Genomic DNA, 15,834 nt, shown 5'->3' with positions numbered 1-15,834 from the left:
AAGATTCTTATATCACATTTGGTTAGTGTCAGGTCTGGCTTTCTTGAAGTGGTCTGGTACCAAAGACTTGGGCTTCTCTGTCCTTACATTACTTTTCTGTGCTTTAACATGTGTTTTGATCGATCTCTAAGTCTCTTCTACGTGTATGAGGCTGGACATATTAGCAAGCTTGCACAATTGCTAATGTCACAAATTGATTTAAGGAATTGCTTTATCTTTTTCCAGTTTGGGGGTGGAGGTACTGTATCACCTAAACAGATGGCTTGCTGTTTCCATAGTCATGGAAATTGAAAGTGCCTCTTTTTGGGTCCATTCATCTCTTAGTATTAGGAGTTCTGAAGGCCAATTCCTTGATATTAAGTCTGCGTTGTTATGTAAAATGTGTGTTTTTATTCCAAAAGGCTCTTAATATCAAATTCAGACAGTAGTAATCTCCAATACTCGGTGATCATTCTCTTGATGCTGTAGTCGGGGTATTAGACACAAATACAATCCTTTTTTCCTTTCTTAGGAAAGAGAAGAAAAGACAGGGAAATTTACATGCAGCATATGACCTGAACTAAGTAAAGGTACCCCTGTGTGTGCCCCTTAAAATAAATACTGTAAGGAAACTGTAATTCCAAAATGTTCAAAGCATCACAACTCGTTTCCACAGGTAGGTGGGTTGCCCACATCTGCCCCGTCAAACTCCCTCTTTTTACTTGTCAATGTTATCTTTGCTCCATTGCTCTTTTGTGCCCACTCTTCTGCCTTTTTTTCAGTCTTAAGCACAAAAAATGTCCGATGCCTCCTACTCCCCCACCTCTGTTTCCTCCCCTTTGTTATCCCCTCTTCACACCTCAGAGTCTGTCCTGGTAACCTTTCTCAACACCTCACCACCAAGCTTGTCGCTGATCTTACTTAGTTGTGTGTTTTTTTGTTTTTGTTTTTATAACTCTGTTTTTATTGAGTTTAGAAAGCATAACCAACAAAAACATTACAGTGCGTATCAATGCAAAAGATTACAGAATCCTCTTTTTTATTGTAATCATATTCCTATAGGACGGAGTAAACACATAACCTGGAATAAGAATTTATAACACCAACTGCAGTAGAAATTACACTCCACCTACCCACCAAAGAAGGATCTACCTGAGAACAAGTCTTACATATCTTAAGAATCCCGTAGATGCAAACTCACCACAGTTGGTCGTCGCTCCTCTAATCAAAACAAGGAGCACTTAATCAGCTATCCTCATCCGTACTCCCCTCTGTATTTAACTCTTCCACACCAGTGAACCGATCCAGTAATGTCCTTGATGCAATCACGTCCGTAAGTGCCCCCTCCCCTCTCCGTGTAACGCGCATATATTGTTCTTCAGCAGCACCCCATTCCATCAAATCTTGGATCCAGCAAGGGATGGAAGGGCAGTGAGGGTTCATCTAACCAATGGCCACCCTGTGAATGGCTAACACCAAGGCCAATTGTGTGAGTTTGTATGGGATATTCCTGCCCGCGGCCTCCTCACCACTCCTAGAAGGCATGTCACAGGTGTTACTTCTAGCCCCAATCCTGTTACCTCCTCTACTCTACCAACTACCTCCCGCCAGTACTGGTGCACCATCTGACAGGACCAGGCCAAGTGCAGAAAGGAAGCCTCTAACAGGCCACATTGAGGGCACCTCGCCCCCCTTGCTGGGTCAATCTTATTGAGACGGTCAGGTGTGATGTATGTTCTGTGCACAAAGTTGAAGTGAAATAGTTTGAACCTGTTGTTACAGAACACCGTATGCACCGGCGATAACACCATTGCCCAATCCGCATCCTCCATAGGTTCTCCAAATTCACGCTCCCATGCCCTGCACGCAACACTCTTAGGACCCGGTTGATCCTCCCGAAGGGCTTTATAAAACCGAGTGATCTCCTCACCCCAATTCAATAGTCCATTAAACGCAGACAATGCCTGAGGGGCCAGCAGAAACCCACACCAGAGCTCCCTAGCCACACTCTCCATTTTGGCATATTGCAAGAACTGACCTGAGCCCAGCCTGAACATATCCCGAGCATCCGGGAATGATATAAACTCTCCATTGGGGTATAAATCTCCCACCACTTCACATCCTCCCAGGCTCCAGCCTTCCATTGACATTAAGGTATCCATATCCCTGAAGTGGGCTAAGTCCAAATTCTTTAATTCTCTATCAAACGGGGCAAGTTAACAGCCTGCTCCCATATCCAGGCAGTGGTTCTAACCAGATATGGTACGTCTGACTCATACCGGCCGCCCGACATCAGTAGATTTGCCAGCGTCTTCCCACCCAACACTCTTACAAACAGTCTCTTCTCCCAGTTGTCCGACTCAGTCATCCACTTCACAGCATGCTGTAGGTGTGCTGCATAGTACTAATATCTAATGTTAAGGATTGTTAATCCTCCCTCTTCCAACTCCCTCTGCAGCGTCGACAATGCCACCCTGCTAAGCTGCCCAGCCCACATCAACAAAATCAACAAGCTGTCCAGTCAATTAAAAAGTCGAGCAGGCAGCGGGAATAGGGAGTTCTGAACCAGATAAAGACACCTTGGCAAAATTACCATCTTGGCTACAGCCGCCCTCCCCATTACCAAGAGAGGTAGTCTATTCCAAAACAGTACCAAACACTCAAGGTCGGACACCACTCGTTCCACATTATGCTTTTCATGGGCAGCCACAGTGTGAGTTACCCAAATACACAAATATCTAAAGCTTTCAAACTCCCATCGGAGCCCCATCACTGGTAACCTCTCCTGAGGGTCACCACAGAGAAAACCCATTGGGAGCTGGAGTGACTTCTTCCCGACACAGCCCCAAAAGCCTCCAACAGCTGCAACAACTCAGGCACCAAAACACTGGGTTCACGAAGATACACCAGCACATCATCCGCATATAAAGAGACAGTATGTGTGGTCTGCCCCACCCGGATACCACAAGGTGCCAGCTCCTCTCGGATCCAGATCACCAATTGCTCCACCGCCAAGGCAAAGAGAATCAGCGAAAGCGGACAGCCCTGCCTAGTTCCCCTGCCAATCTCCCACAACTGTGAGAGCTCTTCTCCTGCTCGAACACACACGGAAGGTGCAGAATATAGCAACTTCACTCACACACAAAACTGTGGGCCAAACCCCATACCCCACAGCACCGCTACCGGATAGCAGATACCACAAGGTTCCAGCTCCTCTCGGATCCAGATCACCAATGGCTCCACCGCCAAGACAAAGAGAATCAGCGAAAGCAGACAGCCCTGCCTAGTTCCCCTGCCAATCTCCCACAACTGTGAGAGCTCTCCTCCTGCTCGAACACACGCATAAGGTGCAGAATATAGCAACTTCACTCACACACAAAACTGTGGGCCAAACCCCATACCCCACAGCACTGCTAGTAGGTAGCCCCATTCCACAGTGTCAAAGGCCTTCTACAGGTCCAATGACACTAGCGCTAGTTCATCTTCCCCACCCACAGTTTCATGCAGCACATGTGCCAAGCGACGTAAATTATAAGTTGTGCTACAACCCGGAATAAAACCACATTGATCATCATGCACCAACCTCCGAATCACTCCTCGAAGCCTAGTGGCCAATATGTTGCAAAGGATCTTCACATCACTATTCAACATAGTAAGCGGGTGGTAAGAGGGGGGATCACCAGGATCCTCCCCAGGTTTAAGCATCAAACAGACAATGCTTTGGCACATGGTTTCTAGCAGGATGCCACACTGTTGCGTCTCTTCAAACACCACCAACAATTTCTCCCGCAGGAGAGGGGGAAACACTTGATATAGCTCAATCAGGAACCCGTCACCCCCCAGCGACCTAGATTTCATCATTGCCTCCACCACCTCACTCACTTCCTCAACTGTTATTGCATTCTCAAGAGCCTCCCTACACTCCGGTTCCAAGCCCGGAAGCTGCATGAGCTATCGAAACCCCACCAACTCATCACCTAGGACTACCGCACCAGCCCTTGATACTCGCTGCAGATGCTCTACCAATACCTGACGTATATCCTTGCGCTTGGTAATCGTCTCATCTTTGGCATTCCTAATGTACAATATGGGGGGATTCTCCACTTCTCGTTTTAGGATCCACAACAATAATTTGCCTGATTTGTCCCCCTCCCTATGCAAATGCTGTCTATATGCTCTAAGTGTTACCTTTCTTAATGTGTCCCAACAGTTGTTCACCATTGTGTACAGCCGGAGCTGTTCTCTCTCAGTCTCCTGTGTAAGTGGTGTCTGACCCTGCAAATCCACCAACTTGTCCTCCCACTGAGTAAGTTCTTGCTCCCTGGAGACAGGCAATATGAACCTTATGATGCTTCAAAAAGGAATGCACCCTATACCGTGTATTGTAATTCTTCAGCCCCCTGATGTTCCACGTCAGTATATTAATCTGTCGTCCCATACCAAAAAAGGTTTCACCTTCCGTCCCACTTGCCCTCCATCCCTCTCCTCCCTGATAGAGAGATAAAGCAGGGTGAGAGCCCATTCCATCTCCTGCACACCCACATGCACTGCTAATGTAAACTGCAAACATTTGCACACCTGACCAACCAAACAACCAAACTCCCCATTACCCACCCCTGATGAACAATAAATCAAACACATCAAACCATACTGTAGATTCATATGTGTGATCGCTGCCAGGACAACAGCCTAATCCCCAACTCCTCAGCTACTAGGTCCTACCACAACTGTGGAGTAACCACCCCCACCCCGACTGCAATATTCTTGTATTCGAGTACCTATTAATAGGAATCAGTAAACAGCTTGTCACCCCCCATTGTACAACTTATATGCAAATTTAAACTCTAATAGTGCCCCCCTTATTTCAGCACCCCCAACATTCATTCCAGGAGCCTCCTGTGGGGTCCTATGCCCCCTATCAATAGAGCATGGCATTGGCAATCCAATACAAGCAACCAGGTCAAGTATCTACAGGGAACATCTCTGCACCTTGAACCATTGTTCCAATTGATCCATCAGCCAGACCAGGAGTTACTACAGCCATTGTCTCATCTTGCTGAATCTCAACTCTACTGGAGGCAGCAATGTCTATCACCTGGTCTGCGGTGCCCTCCAGCTGTCTCTCCCCGCAAATTCTTAAATCTGGGCTAGCCGCACCCGAAGGGCAATGAACGGTCTAGCCGGTCCTCTCCAGCCTACCAGGAGCAACTTTGTCCCACATCTCCAGCCATCTCCAAACCTCCTCCGGTCAATCAAAAAAGTGGGATTTCCCCCCAGATATCACCTTCTGACGTGCCGGGTACAGCAACTTGTATCTGACGTTCATGGCACGGATCTTGGCTTTCACCTCCATAAATCCCTTTCTAGAGGCCTGAACCTTGTTTGTATAGTCAGGATAAATGGAGATTTTACAGTTCTCAAAGACCGCTCTCTCAGACTTACAAGCTGCCCGCAGGATACAGTCTCTGTCCTTGTAATTCAGTAGTCGGGCAATAATAGCCCTCGGGCGCCACCAGGGCCCTGTAAGCTCGCTCCACTACGAACACCCTGGACAATCCAACTGGCTGCAACACATCCTTGATCCAACTCTCCACAAAGCCTTCCACCATGGCTCCCTCCGCAAGTTCCGGGAACCCCAGCAAGCGGATATTATTTTTCCGGCGGGACCTGCCCTGTGCATCCTCCGATCTGGCTTCCAACCATGGAATTAACCTGCACCATCTGTATGCGCAGAGAGCCCACCTCGGTCTGCAGCTCCACTATGGAACCCTCCACTACCATGACCTTCTCAGAGACCTTCCTGAGATCCGCCCGCAGGAGACTGACCTCCACCGCCTCTATCTTTTCCTTGAGGGCTATCCGGGAGCCCTATATAGCTGCAAGAAGTTCCACCCGCCAAGGCTCCCCATTGGTCCAGGGTGCACTCAGAGCATCCTTGGGCCCTCCAGATCGTGTCTGCAGCTGTGGCAGGGCCACCGGTGTGGTGTATTGTTCAATAATATTCCCCTGCGATGCCGCCGACTGCTGGTGGCGCCGCCAGCAGGAGACCATGCAGCGTCCGCACCACAAGTAACCCAGATGGGAAGCAGACTACCTGAAAGGTGCAACACCACTCGGAGTAGCAGGAGTTGTTGCTAGGCTGCGCCCCACGCCAGCTACATGGTGCTTTTTTATAGCAGACAAGCAGCCCCGGGGCCAATGAGTTCGTTCTCCCCCTGGAGGCCCAAGCAGCGAGTCCAATACTTCCTTACTGGACAGGCCCACAACTGGGCCACGAATGCTACATCAGCCAGCCAATCTACTGCCTAGAGGTCCGCAGCCTAACCGGGCAGGCAGCACCACAGTCTGTTCAGCAGCTTCAAGCTGCTCCTCCACTACCCCCATGCAGCCGATCTAATCCCATCACCAGCCCCTCGCTCCTCACCGTCCACCGGAGCTGACAAGCAGGCCCAGCCAGGGCCCTCCTCAAGCGCGCGAGCCCAATCCAGCAGCGGGCCGCACCAACTTGGCGATTGTGTCCACCCATGCAGCGGAGCCACAAGCCAACAGCACCAGGAGGTCCGGAATCCCTCCACTGCAAGGCCACCCGCCCCTTACGCCTGCTCGACCACGGCACGCCCGCACACTCGCTCCCTCCCTCCACCAGCGGCCCGGCACACTCTGCCTGATCTGCTCAGCCCCAGATCCTAGGGCCAGATTTCCCAAAATGGGTCCTGAGGGTGTCTACGAGGTCCAGGCACCTTCTCCTGCTGTGGGGACGACGACCTGTGACCGTAGGCACCCCAGGATCACTGCAGGATTAGGCAGGGATAGTGGGAGCACACTGAGAGCGCGTCCCGTCAGCCACGCCCCCTTACTTAGTTGTTTAACAGTGTCATCTTCCTGTGCCCCCGTCTTCTACTTCCTCTTCTTGTACACAATGCTGTGGCAACGGAAAACAGTCTACCACGTTGGATAGAGAACACTAGCTACAACAGTGGACGTACCAACAGGCTACTTACTACAACCACTTTTACTGTTTCCCATCATTCTTTTTTCAAACCTTTTTATACAATAGCGGGAATTTGATATGGAGGCCAGTGCATTTCTTATGCACATTGTCAGTATTTTCAACATATTTTTCGCACATCTTGGGAATTCACAGCAAAAAAGAGGGCAGTAGGGGATCATTAGATCAGAATTCTCTGCTTTCGTATTTCGTCAAACTGAGATCGGTCTCTTTCATGACAATGTACACTAGGTGAAGACATCCACTGGCAGTCAGTGGAGTGTTGTAGGTGACCAAACTACTGGTTGCAATCCCCGACTGTTTGGATTCCCAAAGGAAATCCACTTTCCACGTGTCAACCCAAGGGCCAGAGCCTGGGGTAACTTTACAATCCAGTAAAATGAATGAAATGTTTATCCTCTTAATAGAGCAATAGCATATAGATATTTATTTTAATTAGGTTTTTATTTATTGATGTTTTCATCCATCTCATTGATGCCAAACTAAAGGGAATTTAGCACTTGTAAAGTTGCTTCAATTACAACAAAGAGAATGAAAGATCAAGTGTCAATTCATGCGATGGGACTATGATACCACTTTTCGTGACATCAGGTCATATGCAGATTACCGGGGGGCTCGCATTTTCCTAATTTTGCCTAGGCTAAGGGCCATCACAAGGAAGGGGCAGCTGGGACTGATTGCCGCAGTCCCCCGCACTTTTCACAGTCACACTTTCTTCTGCAAAATCTCCACATATATCATATAAGCGTGTCTTTTCTGTTTTTGTGATATTTTCTTTTGAAATCAAAGAGGTAAAGCCAGCCTCTATTAGCTGGTGCAATCTGCTGGAGTTGCTTCTACATGTTTCCCTAGAAGGTGTTTTCTTTGTGAAGGAGTTGCTCCAGATAATGGAAAGTCAGGGAGTGGCCCTTCATTAAGTAGGTGACCCGGGTCCTATAAAAGGTTCTGACAGGCACAAGGAGAGCCCAAGATGCATGCCTCTCTGAATTATAACAATTTAAAAGGCATTAATGACAATTAGCACAGTGGGACGGCCAATCATATTTCATGGACTGACGCCCAAGACATCTGGTGCAGCCCCTTAGCTACAGCTCTCTCAAAGGAAAACTGACTTTTTAGAGTGAATGGAGAAAGGGTAGTGACAGGACTTCAAGATTTGCGTGCTAACATGTTAACTGAGCTTGAAGTCACATATTAATGCTACTTGTTGGACACTTCACTTTTCACTTTGCCCTGCATGCTTCGTTAGTGCTTATTTTCCAAGCATTTAGCTGCACTGCAGATCTTTACCACTTCTGAGTCTAAAAGACCTTGGAAGGACCTACAAAGTGGCAGCTCAAAGTGGGTGGACTGAAAAACGTAGGTGGGAAACAAAAGGAATCGAGAGAAAACAACAATCATGATAAGAGTTCAGTATAATCGTACCATCCTTCCAGCCCACAGGACACAGACAGCTCTGAAGAGTCATTAAACTTTGATGCAGGTGCTTTATAATTATGCAAACACATGCATCTGGTAAATAAAACAGCAGAGTAACGGGGGCAGCCTCTACACATACTGTATCCATGGTGTACACAAAACCAGAGGTGAAGAAACGAAGGGATCAGCAGCAAGAGGACCCATACGAATAAGAAAAAGGAACCTGCGGTGAATGGAGACATTTTGAGAGAGGGTAACTAAGGAGGGAACAGCACAGTTCCTGATGATGGGTGAGAGAGTTGGACAGGGTGATCCGAAGAAAAAACAAGGACCGACCATGAGTATTAAACTGAACCTTCGATACTGTGGGCTGGAGAGGAGTGCGGTCTGTGAAGATGATGCTCTAGGGAGGAAGGGAGGCCTTAGAGGGAAGGTGGCAAGTAGAACAATAGAAAGAGAATAAAGGTTTTATAACAAGAAGGAAAAATTACTTCTTTAGTAATGTTTATTGGGTAGTCTGTCTGGGGGAGGCGCAATGCTTTATGCTATGACTGGGATGTGAAAGGGTGAGGAGGAACAGGTTTGTCTAAAATATTTTTTTTTTCATATTCACCCAATACCACAGTATGATGAGCGAGATCATGGAAACATCGGCAGAGAGTTTATCATTTTCTACTCAGCACCCACGATTGACGATTCCCTATGGGACTCTATTAACAGGTTTAACAAACCCGTCAGGACTCTCCAGTCTGCGAGCTCAGTCCACAACTACCACTCACCCATTCAAATGCCGTTCTATAGTCTATGTAACAACAGACCAAGGGCCTAGAACTGACGAATACAGCACAGCATGCCACGTAAGCTTGTACAAAAGCATCACGGAGCCGAGAACAACCCTTGCTAAATGCTGAATCCTGGTCCACTCAACCTTCGAGAGGGGCTGAAAGTATTTTACTGAGCACCTTCTCCCCGTCTTCATGAATGTATCTCAGCCACACTCACTGACCTTAAACCAAGACAGAATTTCAGGTCGATAAATGATTATGTCGTGAGACGATTGTGAGTGGTTTGGAAGTAATGTGTAAGGTACAAGGTAATTAAGGTCATGTTTAGATTGGTTTAACTAATCTTTTGATAGGAATATAGAAACAATAATCCAAGTTTAATTTTAAGTACAAACAGCCCTCCTTTGTGGACGAATTAAAATGGGAGTTGTTAAACACTTCTCGTAATTGTTGTTTCTGAAATGTACAACATTAAAATAGCAAGATTATAAGCCTGTATCATAAGAATTGATGTTAATTAGGAGCAGCCAGATGAAGCACTGCTACCCTAAATTGCTTTCTGATACCACTGCATCTACTGTCTTCAACGGTCAGGAAGCAATCTCTTCCACTGCAGGACAATAATAATTGTATTTATCTCCTTCATTGCTAGTTTTTCGCTGGCTGTGGGCCAATAGATTAAGCAGCGCAGTATTGGGATGTGGGAGGTGCCTTTAGCTGTACGCATCCAGTCACAGTGCCGCTGTCATACCCAAAATGGCAATGCTGCTGACAGCATCGTGCAGTCAATCCTAGTGCTTCACTCTGCAATCAGGGACAGTGTTGCTGCTGTTAGTTTTACGCAGTCACTCTCATTGCTATGCTCTCTAGCTACATTGAAGTATCAAATATGTGATCGATGGAATGTTTGAAATAATTTCAGCCTTTGGTAATCACGCGGGTTGCATCCCAGTCCATTGTTATTTCCACACCATGCAAACTCATTTTGAATCTAGTCATATGTAAATCAGTTCTGATCCTGCTCCAATAAAAACAGTCCAGTCTGACTGTTCATTTCTGAACCTGAACACAAGCATCCCAGACAAGGTTCGCCCTAGTTAGGGCTCATCAGCCAGGTATAGTTTGATTCCAGTGACAGTCTGCATGGGACCCACATCTTGGCACACCCATCCCACTTAGGGTGACACCCTAAAATGTACAAAAAAGTGATGGATGGAATGCATGAATTAAACTTAGCCACTTGCAATCACTCTGCCATTGCTGTTCTATAATGCCAGGGATTATGTTATACCTTATTCCTAGTTCAACTGCTGATAACCTGGTAGGTGCACTTCCAGTCTCCTGACCATCTGTCTTCCTAGTAGCCATGTTAACCATCTACCTATTAACATAATCTAAGTGTTCCATTCTGTCTTCACCCTCTTGTGCCTCTTGTCAAATCCTGAACTAACATTCTTTTATTGTGGCCAGTTTTCCTGTCAATCGTGATAACATGGTTTGTGCAACTCTGTCACCTGACCATTAGTCTTTCTAGTGGCCATATTAAGCCTTTACCTTTTCACCAAGACTTGGTGTCTCATAATTCCATTTTCACTTTGCCCTCTTGTGAATTCTTGAACTAAAATTCCCTCTAGAAGTCATTCTTTTTCTGAATCTCTGAGTCCAATAAATTGCACAGTGTGACTGTCACACAGTCAATGTTCATGGCTGTGGCATCACTATTTCTTACCTGCCTTCGGGACCCGGGTGTCTTTGCTGAATGTAGCACTGTAGAGTGAGAGCCATCTTTTCATGAATCTGGTCAATGACGTCTCTGTGAAAAACCCCAGGCCGGTCTAGAAAAATCAAACAATACATTGCTGAACTCATGGCCAAGCCAAGCTTAGTGTCTAGTGCTTATATTTATTTAGAATAGCATTACATACATTTTGAATCCTAATATCTCAAAACCTATTAAAGGAATTCACATCAAATCACAAAAAGCATGCTTTCTGGACCCAGAAATTCGGTTCAGCCATTTCAGCTGTACCTTATTTTTCTATGGAAGATTACACTGGAAAACAAATTTTGTATCTCCCCTCCTTCCCCGTAGATGGAGCACCCCAACGCTTTTCATGAAGGAGTTGTGGTGGATGAACCTTTTTTGGAAAGGTTTGTGAAGTTATGTCAAACGGTAACAAAGTTAATAACAAACCAAAAAAAACTTTTACAGCGGAAACGTGGTCCTAACAATAACTACCTAATGGTTACAAAGAAAGGGAGCACACTGCCTACACTCCAGCAACAAAGTCCAACCCCAATGCATCATGGTAAATGCAGTCGAATTCGTAGTCCATTCCGAAAGTAATAAAGTCTTTCACCTCTGTAGGCGCAGCAAGTGCTGTTTATCCCTGTACACGTGTTTCTGGGTTTAGCCCATCATCAGCAGGGAGCAGCATGGTATAGGGGCTTGCTTGAAATGCCGCCAAATGTTTTCTCAGGTTTATGTACCTCTCATGACGCACAGGTGCCTCCCAAGGCTCGTCAGCCGTGGCTCAAGGGAGCCGTCCAAAGACAAAATTACAAAGAAAGGGAGCACACTGCCTACACTCCAGCAACAAAGTCCAACCCCAATGCATCATGGTAAATGCAGTCGAATTCGTAGTCCATTCCGAAAGTAATAAAGTCTTTCACCTCTGTAGGCGCAGCAAGTGCTGTTTATCCCTGTACACGTGTTTCTGGGTTTAGCCCATCATCAGCAGGGAGCAGCATGGTATAGGGGCTTGCTTGAAATGCCGCCAAATGTTTTCTCAGGTTTATGTACCTCTCATGACGCACAGGTGCCTCCCAAGGCTCGTCAGCCGTGGCTCAAGGGAGCCGTCCAAAGACAAAATTACAAAGAAAGGGAGCACACTGCCTACACTCCAGCAACAAAGTCCAACCCCAATGCATCATGGTAAATGCAGTCGAATTCGTAGTCCATTCCGAAAGTAATAAAGTCTTTCACCTCTGTAGGCGCAGCAAGTGCTGTTTATCCCTGTACACGTGTTTCTGGGTTTAGCCCATCATCAGCAGGGAGCAGCATGGTATAGGGGCTTGCTTGAAATGCCGCCAAATGTTTTCTCAGGTTTATGTACCTCTCATGACGCACAGGTGCCTCCCAAGGCTCGTCAGCCGTGGCTCAAGGGAGCCGTCCAAAGACAAAATTACAAAGAAAGGGAGCACACTGCCTACACTCCAGCAACAAAGTCCAACCCCAATGCATCATGGTAAATGCAGTCGAATTCGTAGTCCATTCCGAAAGTAATAAAGTCTTTCACCTCTGTAGGCGCAGCAAGTGCTGTTTATCCCTGTACACGTGTTTCTGGGTTTAGCCCATCATCAGCAGGGAGCAGCATGGTATAGGGGCTTGCTTGAAATGCCGCCAAATGTTTTCTCAGGTTTATGTACCTCTCATGACGCACAGGTGCCTCCCAAGGCTCGTCAGCCGTGGCTCAAGGGAGCCGTCCAAAGACAAAATTACAAAGAAAGGGAGCACACTGCCTACACTCCAGCAACAAAGTCCAACCCCAATGCATCATGGTAAATGCAGTCGAATTCGTAGTCCATTCCGAAAGTAATAAAGTCTTTCACCTCTGTAGGCGCAGCAAGTGCTGTTTATCCCTGTACACGTGTTTCTGGGTTTAGCCCATCATCAGCAGGGAGCAGCATGGTATAGGGGCTTGCTTGAAATGCCGCCAAATGTTTTCTCAGGTTTATGTACCTCTCATGACGCACAGGTGCCTCCCAAGGCTCGTCAGCCGTGGCTCAAGGGAGCCGTCCAAAGACAAAATTACAAAGAAAGGGAGCACACTGCCTACACTCCAGCAACAAAGTCCAACCCCAATGCATCATGGTAAATGCAGTCGAATTCGTAGTCCATTCCGAAAGTAATAAAGTCTTTCACCTCTGTAGGCGCAGCAAGTGCTGTTTATCCCTGTATACGTGTTTCTGGGTTTAGCCCATCATCAGCAGGGAGCAGCATGGTATAGGGGCTTGCTTGAAATGCTGCCAAATGTTTTCTCAGGTTTATGTACCTCTCATGACGCACAGGTGCCTCCCAAGGCTCGTCAGCCGTGGCTCAAGGGAGCCGTCCAAAGACAAAATTACAAAGAAAGGGAGCACACTGCCTACACTCCAGCAACAAAGTCCAACCCCAATGCATCATGGTAAATGCAGTCGAATTCGTAGTCCATTCCGAAAGTAATAAAGTCTTTCACCTCTGTAGGCGCAGCAAGTGCTGTTTATCCCTGTACACGTGTTTCTGGGTTTAGCCCATCATCAGCAGGGAGCAGCATGGTATAGGGGCTTGCTTGAAATGCCGCCAAATGTTTTCTCAGGTTTATGTACCTCTCATGACGCACAGGTGCCTCCCAAGGCTCGTCAGCCGTGGCTCAAGGGAGCCGTCCAAAGACAAAATTACAAAGAAAGGGAGCACACTGCCTACACTCCAGCAACAAAGTCCAACCCCAATGCATCATGGTAAATGCAGTCGAATTCGTAGTCCATTCCGAAAGTAATAAAGTCTTTCACCTCTGTAGGCGCAGCAAGTGCTGTTTATCCCTGTACACGTGTTTCTGGGTTTAGCCCATCATCAGCAGGGAGCAGCATGGTATAGGGGCTTGCTTGAAATGCCGCCAAATGTTTTCTCAGGTTTATGTACCTCTCATGACGCACAGGTGCCTCCCAAGGCTCGTCAGACGTGGCTCAAGGGAGCCGTCCAAAGACAAAATTACAAAGAAAGGGAGCACACTGCCTACACTCCAGCAACAAAGTCCAACCCCAATGCATCATGGTAAATGCAGTCGAATTCGTAGTCCATTCCGAAAGTAATAAAGTCTTTCACCTCTGTAGGCGCAGCAAGTGCTGTTTATCCCTGTACACGTGTTTCTGGGTTTAGCCCATCATCAGCAGGGAGCAGCATGGTATAGGGGCTTGCTTGAAATGCCGCCAAATGTTTTCTCAGGTTTATGTACCTCTCATGACGCACAGGTGCCTCCCAAGGCTCGTCAGCCGTGGCTCAAGGGAGCCGTCCAAAGACAAAATTACAAAGAAAGGGAGCACACTGCCTACACTCCAGCAACAAAGTCCAACCCCAATGCATCATGGTAAATGCAGTCGAATTCGTAGTCCATTCCGAAAGTAATAAAGTCTTTCACCTCTGTAGGCGCAGCAAGTGCTGTTTATCCCTGTACACGTGTTTCTGGGTTTAGCCCATCATCAGCAGGGAGCAGCATGGTATAGGGGCTTGCTTGAAATGCCGCCAAATGTTTTCTCAGGTTTATGTACCTCTCATGACGCACAGGTGCCTCCCAAGGCTCGTCAGCCGTGGCTCAAGGGAGCCGTCCAAAGACAAAATTACAAAGAAAGGGAGCACACTGCCTACACTCCAGCAACAAAGTCCAACCCCAATGCATCATGGTAAATGCAGTCGAATTCGTAGTCCATTCCGAAAGTAATAAAGTCTTTCACCTCTGTAGGCGCAGCAAGTGCTGTTTATCCCTGTACACGTGTTTCTGGGTTTAGCCCATCATCAGCAGGGAGCAGCATGGTATAGGGGCTTGCTTGAAATGCCGCCAAATGTTTTCTCAGGTTTATGTACCTCTCATGACGCACAGGTGCCTCCCAAGGCTCGTCAGCCGTGGCTCAAGGGAGCCGTCCAAAGACAAAATTACAAAGAAAGGGAGCACACTGCCTACACTCCAGCAACAAAGTCCAACCCCAATGCATCATGGTAAATGCAGTCGAATTCGTAGTCCATTCCGAAAGTAATAAAGTCTTTCACCTCTGTAGGCGCAGCAAGTGCTGTTTATCCCTGTACACGTGTTTCTGGGTTTAGCCCATCATCAGCAGGGAGCAGCATGGTATAGGGGCTTGCTTGAAATGCCGCCAAATGTTTTCTCAGGTTTATGTACCTCTCATGACGCACAGGTGCCTCCCAAGGCTCGTCAGCCGTGGCTCAAGGGAGCCGTCCAAAGACAAAATTACAAAGAAAGGGAGCACACTGCCTACACTCCAGCAACAAAGTCCAACCCCAATGCATCATGGTAAATGCAGTCGAATTCGTAGTCCATTCCGAAAGTAATAAAGTCTTTCACCTCTGTAGGCGCAGCAAGTGCTGTTTATCCCTGTACACGTGTTTCTGGGTTTAGCCCATCATCAGCAGGGAGCAGCATGGTATAGGGGCTTGCTTGAAATGCCGCCAAATGTTTTCTCAGGTTTATGTACCTCTCATGACGCACAGGTGCCTCCCAAGGCTCGTCAGCCGTGGCTCAAGGGAGCCGTCCAAAGACAAAATTACAAAGAAAGGGAGCACACTGCCTACACTCCAGCAACAAAGTCCAACCCCAATGCATCATGGTAAATGCAGTCGAATTCGTAGTCCATTCCGAAAGTAATAAAGTCTTTCACCTCTGTAGGCGCAGCAAGTGCTGTTTATCCCTGTACACGTGTTTCTGGGTTTAGCCCATCATCAGCAGGGAGCAGCATGGTATAGGGGCTTGCTTGAAATGCCGCCAAATGTTTTCTCAGGTTTATGTACCTCTCATGACGCACAGGTGCCTCCCAAGGCTCGTCAGCCGTGGCTCAAGGGAGCCGTCCAAAGACAAAATTACAAAGAAAGGG

The 15,834-nt window shown here is 47.3% G+C and overlaps 1 protein-coding gene across 2 annotated transcripts in view; it reads right to left on the bottom strand.

Moving 5' to 3' along the window:
- The window catches only part of NR1I3 (nuclear receptor subfamily 1 group I member 3), a 493,273-nt gene that overhangs the window by 114,994 nt on the left and 362,445 nt on the right, over nucleotides 1-15,834 (bottom strand). For both annotated transcript variants that reach the window (XM_069217814.1, XM_069217815.1), the window contains one exon: nucleotides 10,922-11,027. In XM_069217814.1, coding sequence (XP_069073915.1) covers nucleotides 10,922-11,027 — 106 coding nt within the window. The remainder of the gene's footprint in view (nucleotides 1-10,921; nucleotides 11,028-15,834) is intronic.

Source organism: Pleurodeles waltl, chromosome 12, assembly GCF_031143425.1.
Source record: "Pleurodeles waltl isolate 20211129_DDA chromosome 12, aPleWal1.hap1.20221129, whole genome shotgun sequence".
NCBI lineage: Eukaryota > Metazoa > Chordata > Amphibia > Caudata > Salamandridae > Pleurodeles > Pleurodeles waltl.
The sequence above is the reverse complement of the archived record's forward strand: the minus strand, read 5'-3'. Positions and strand labels throughout refer to the sequence as shown.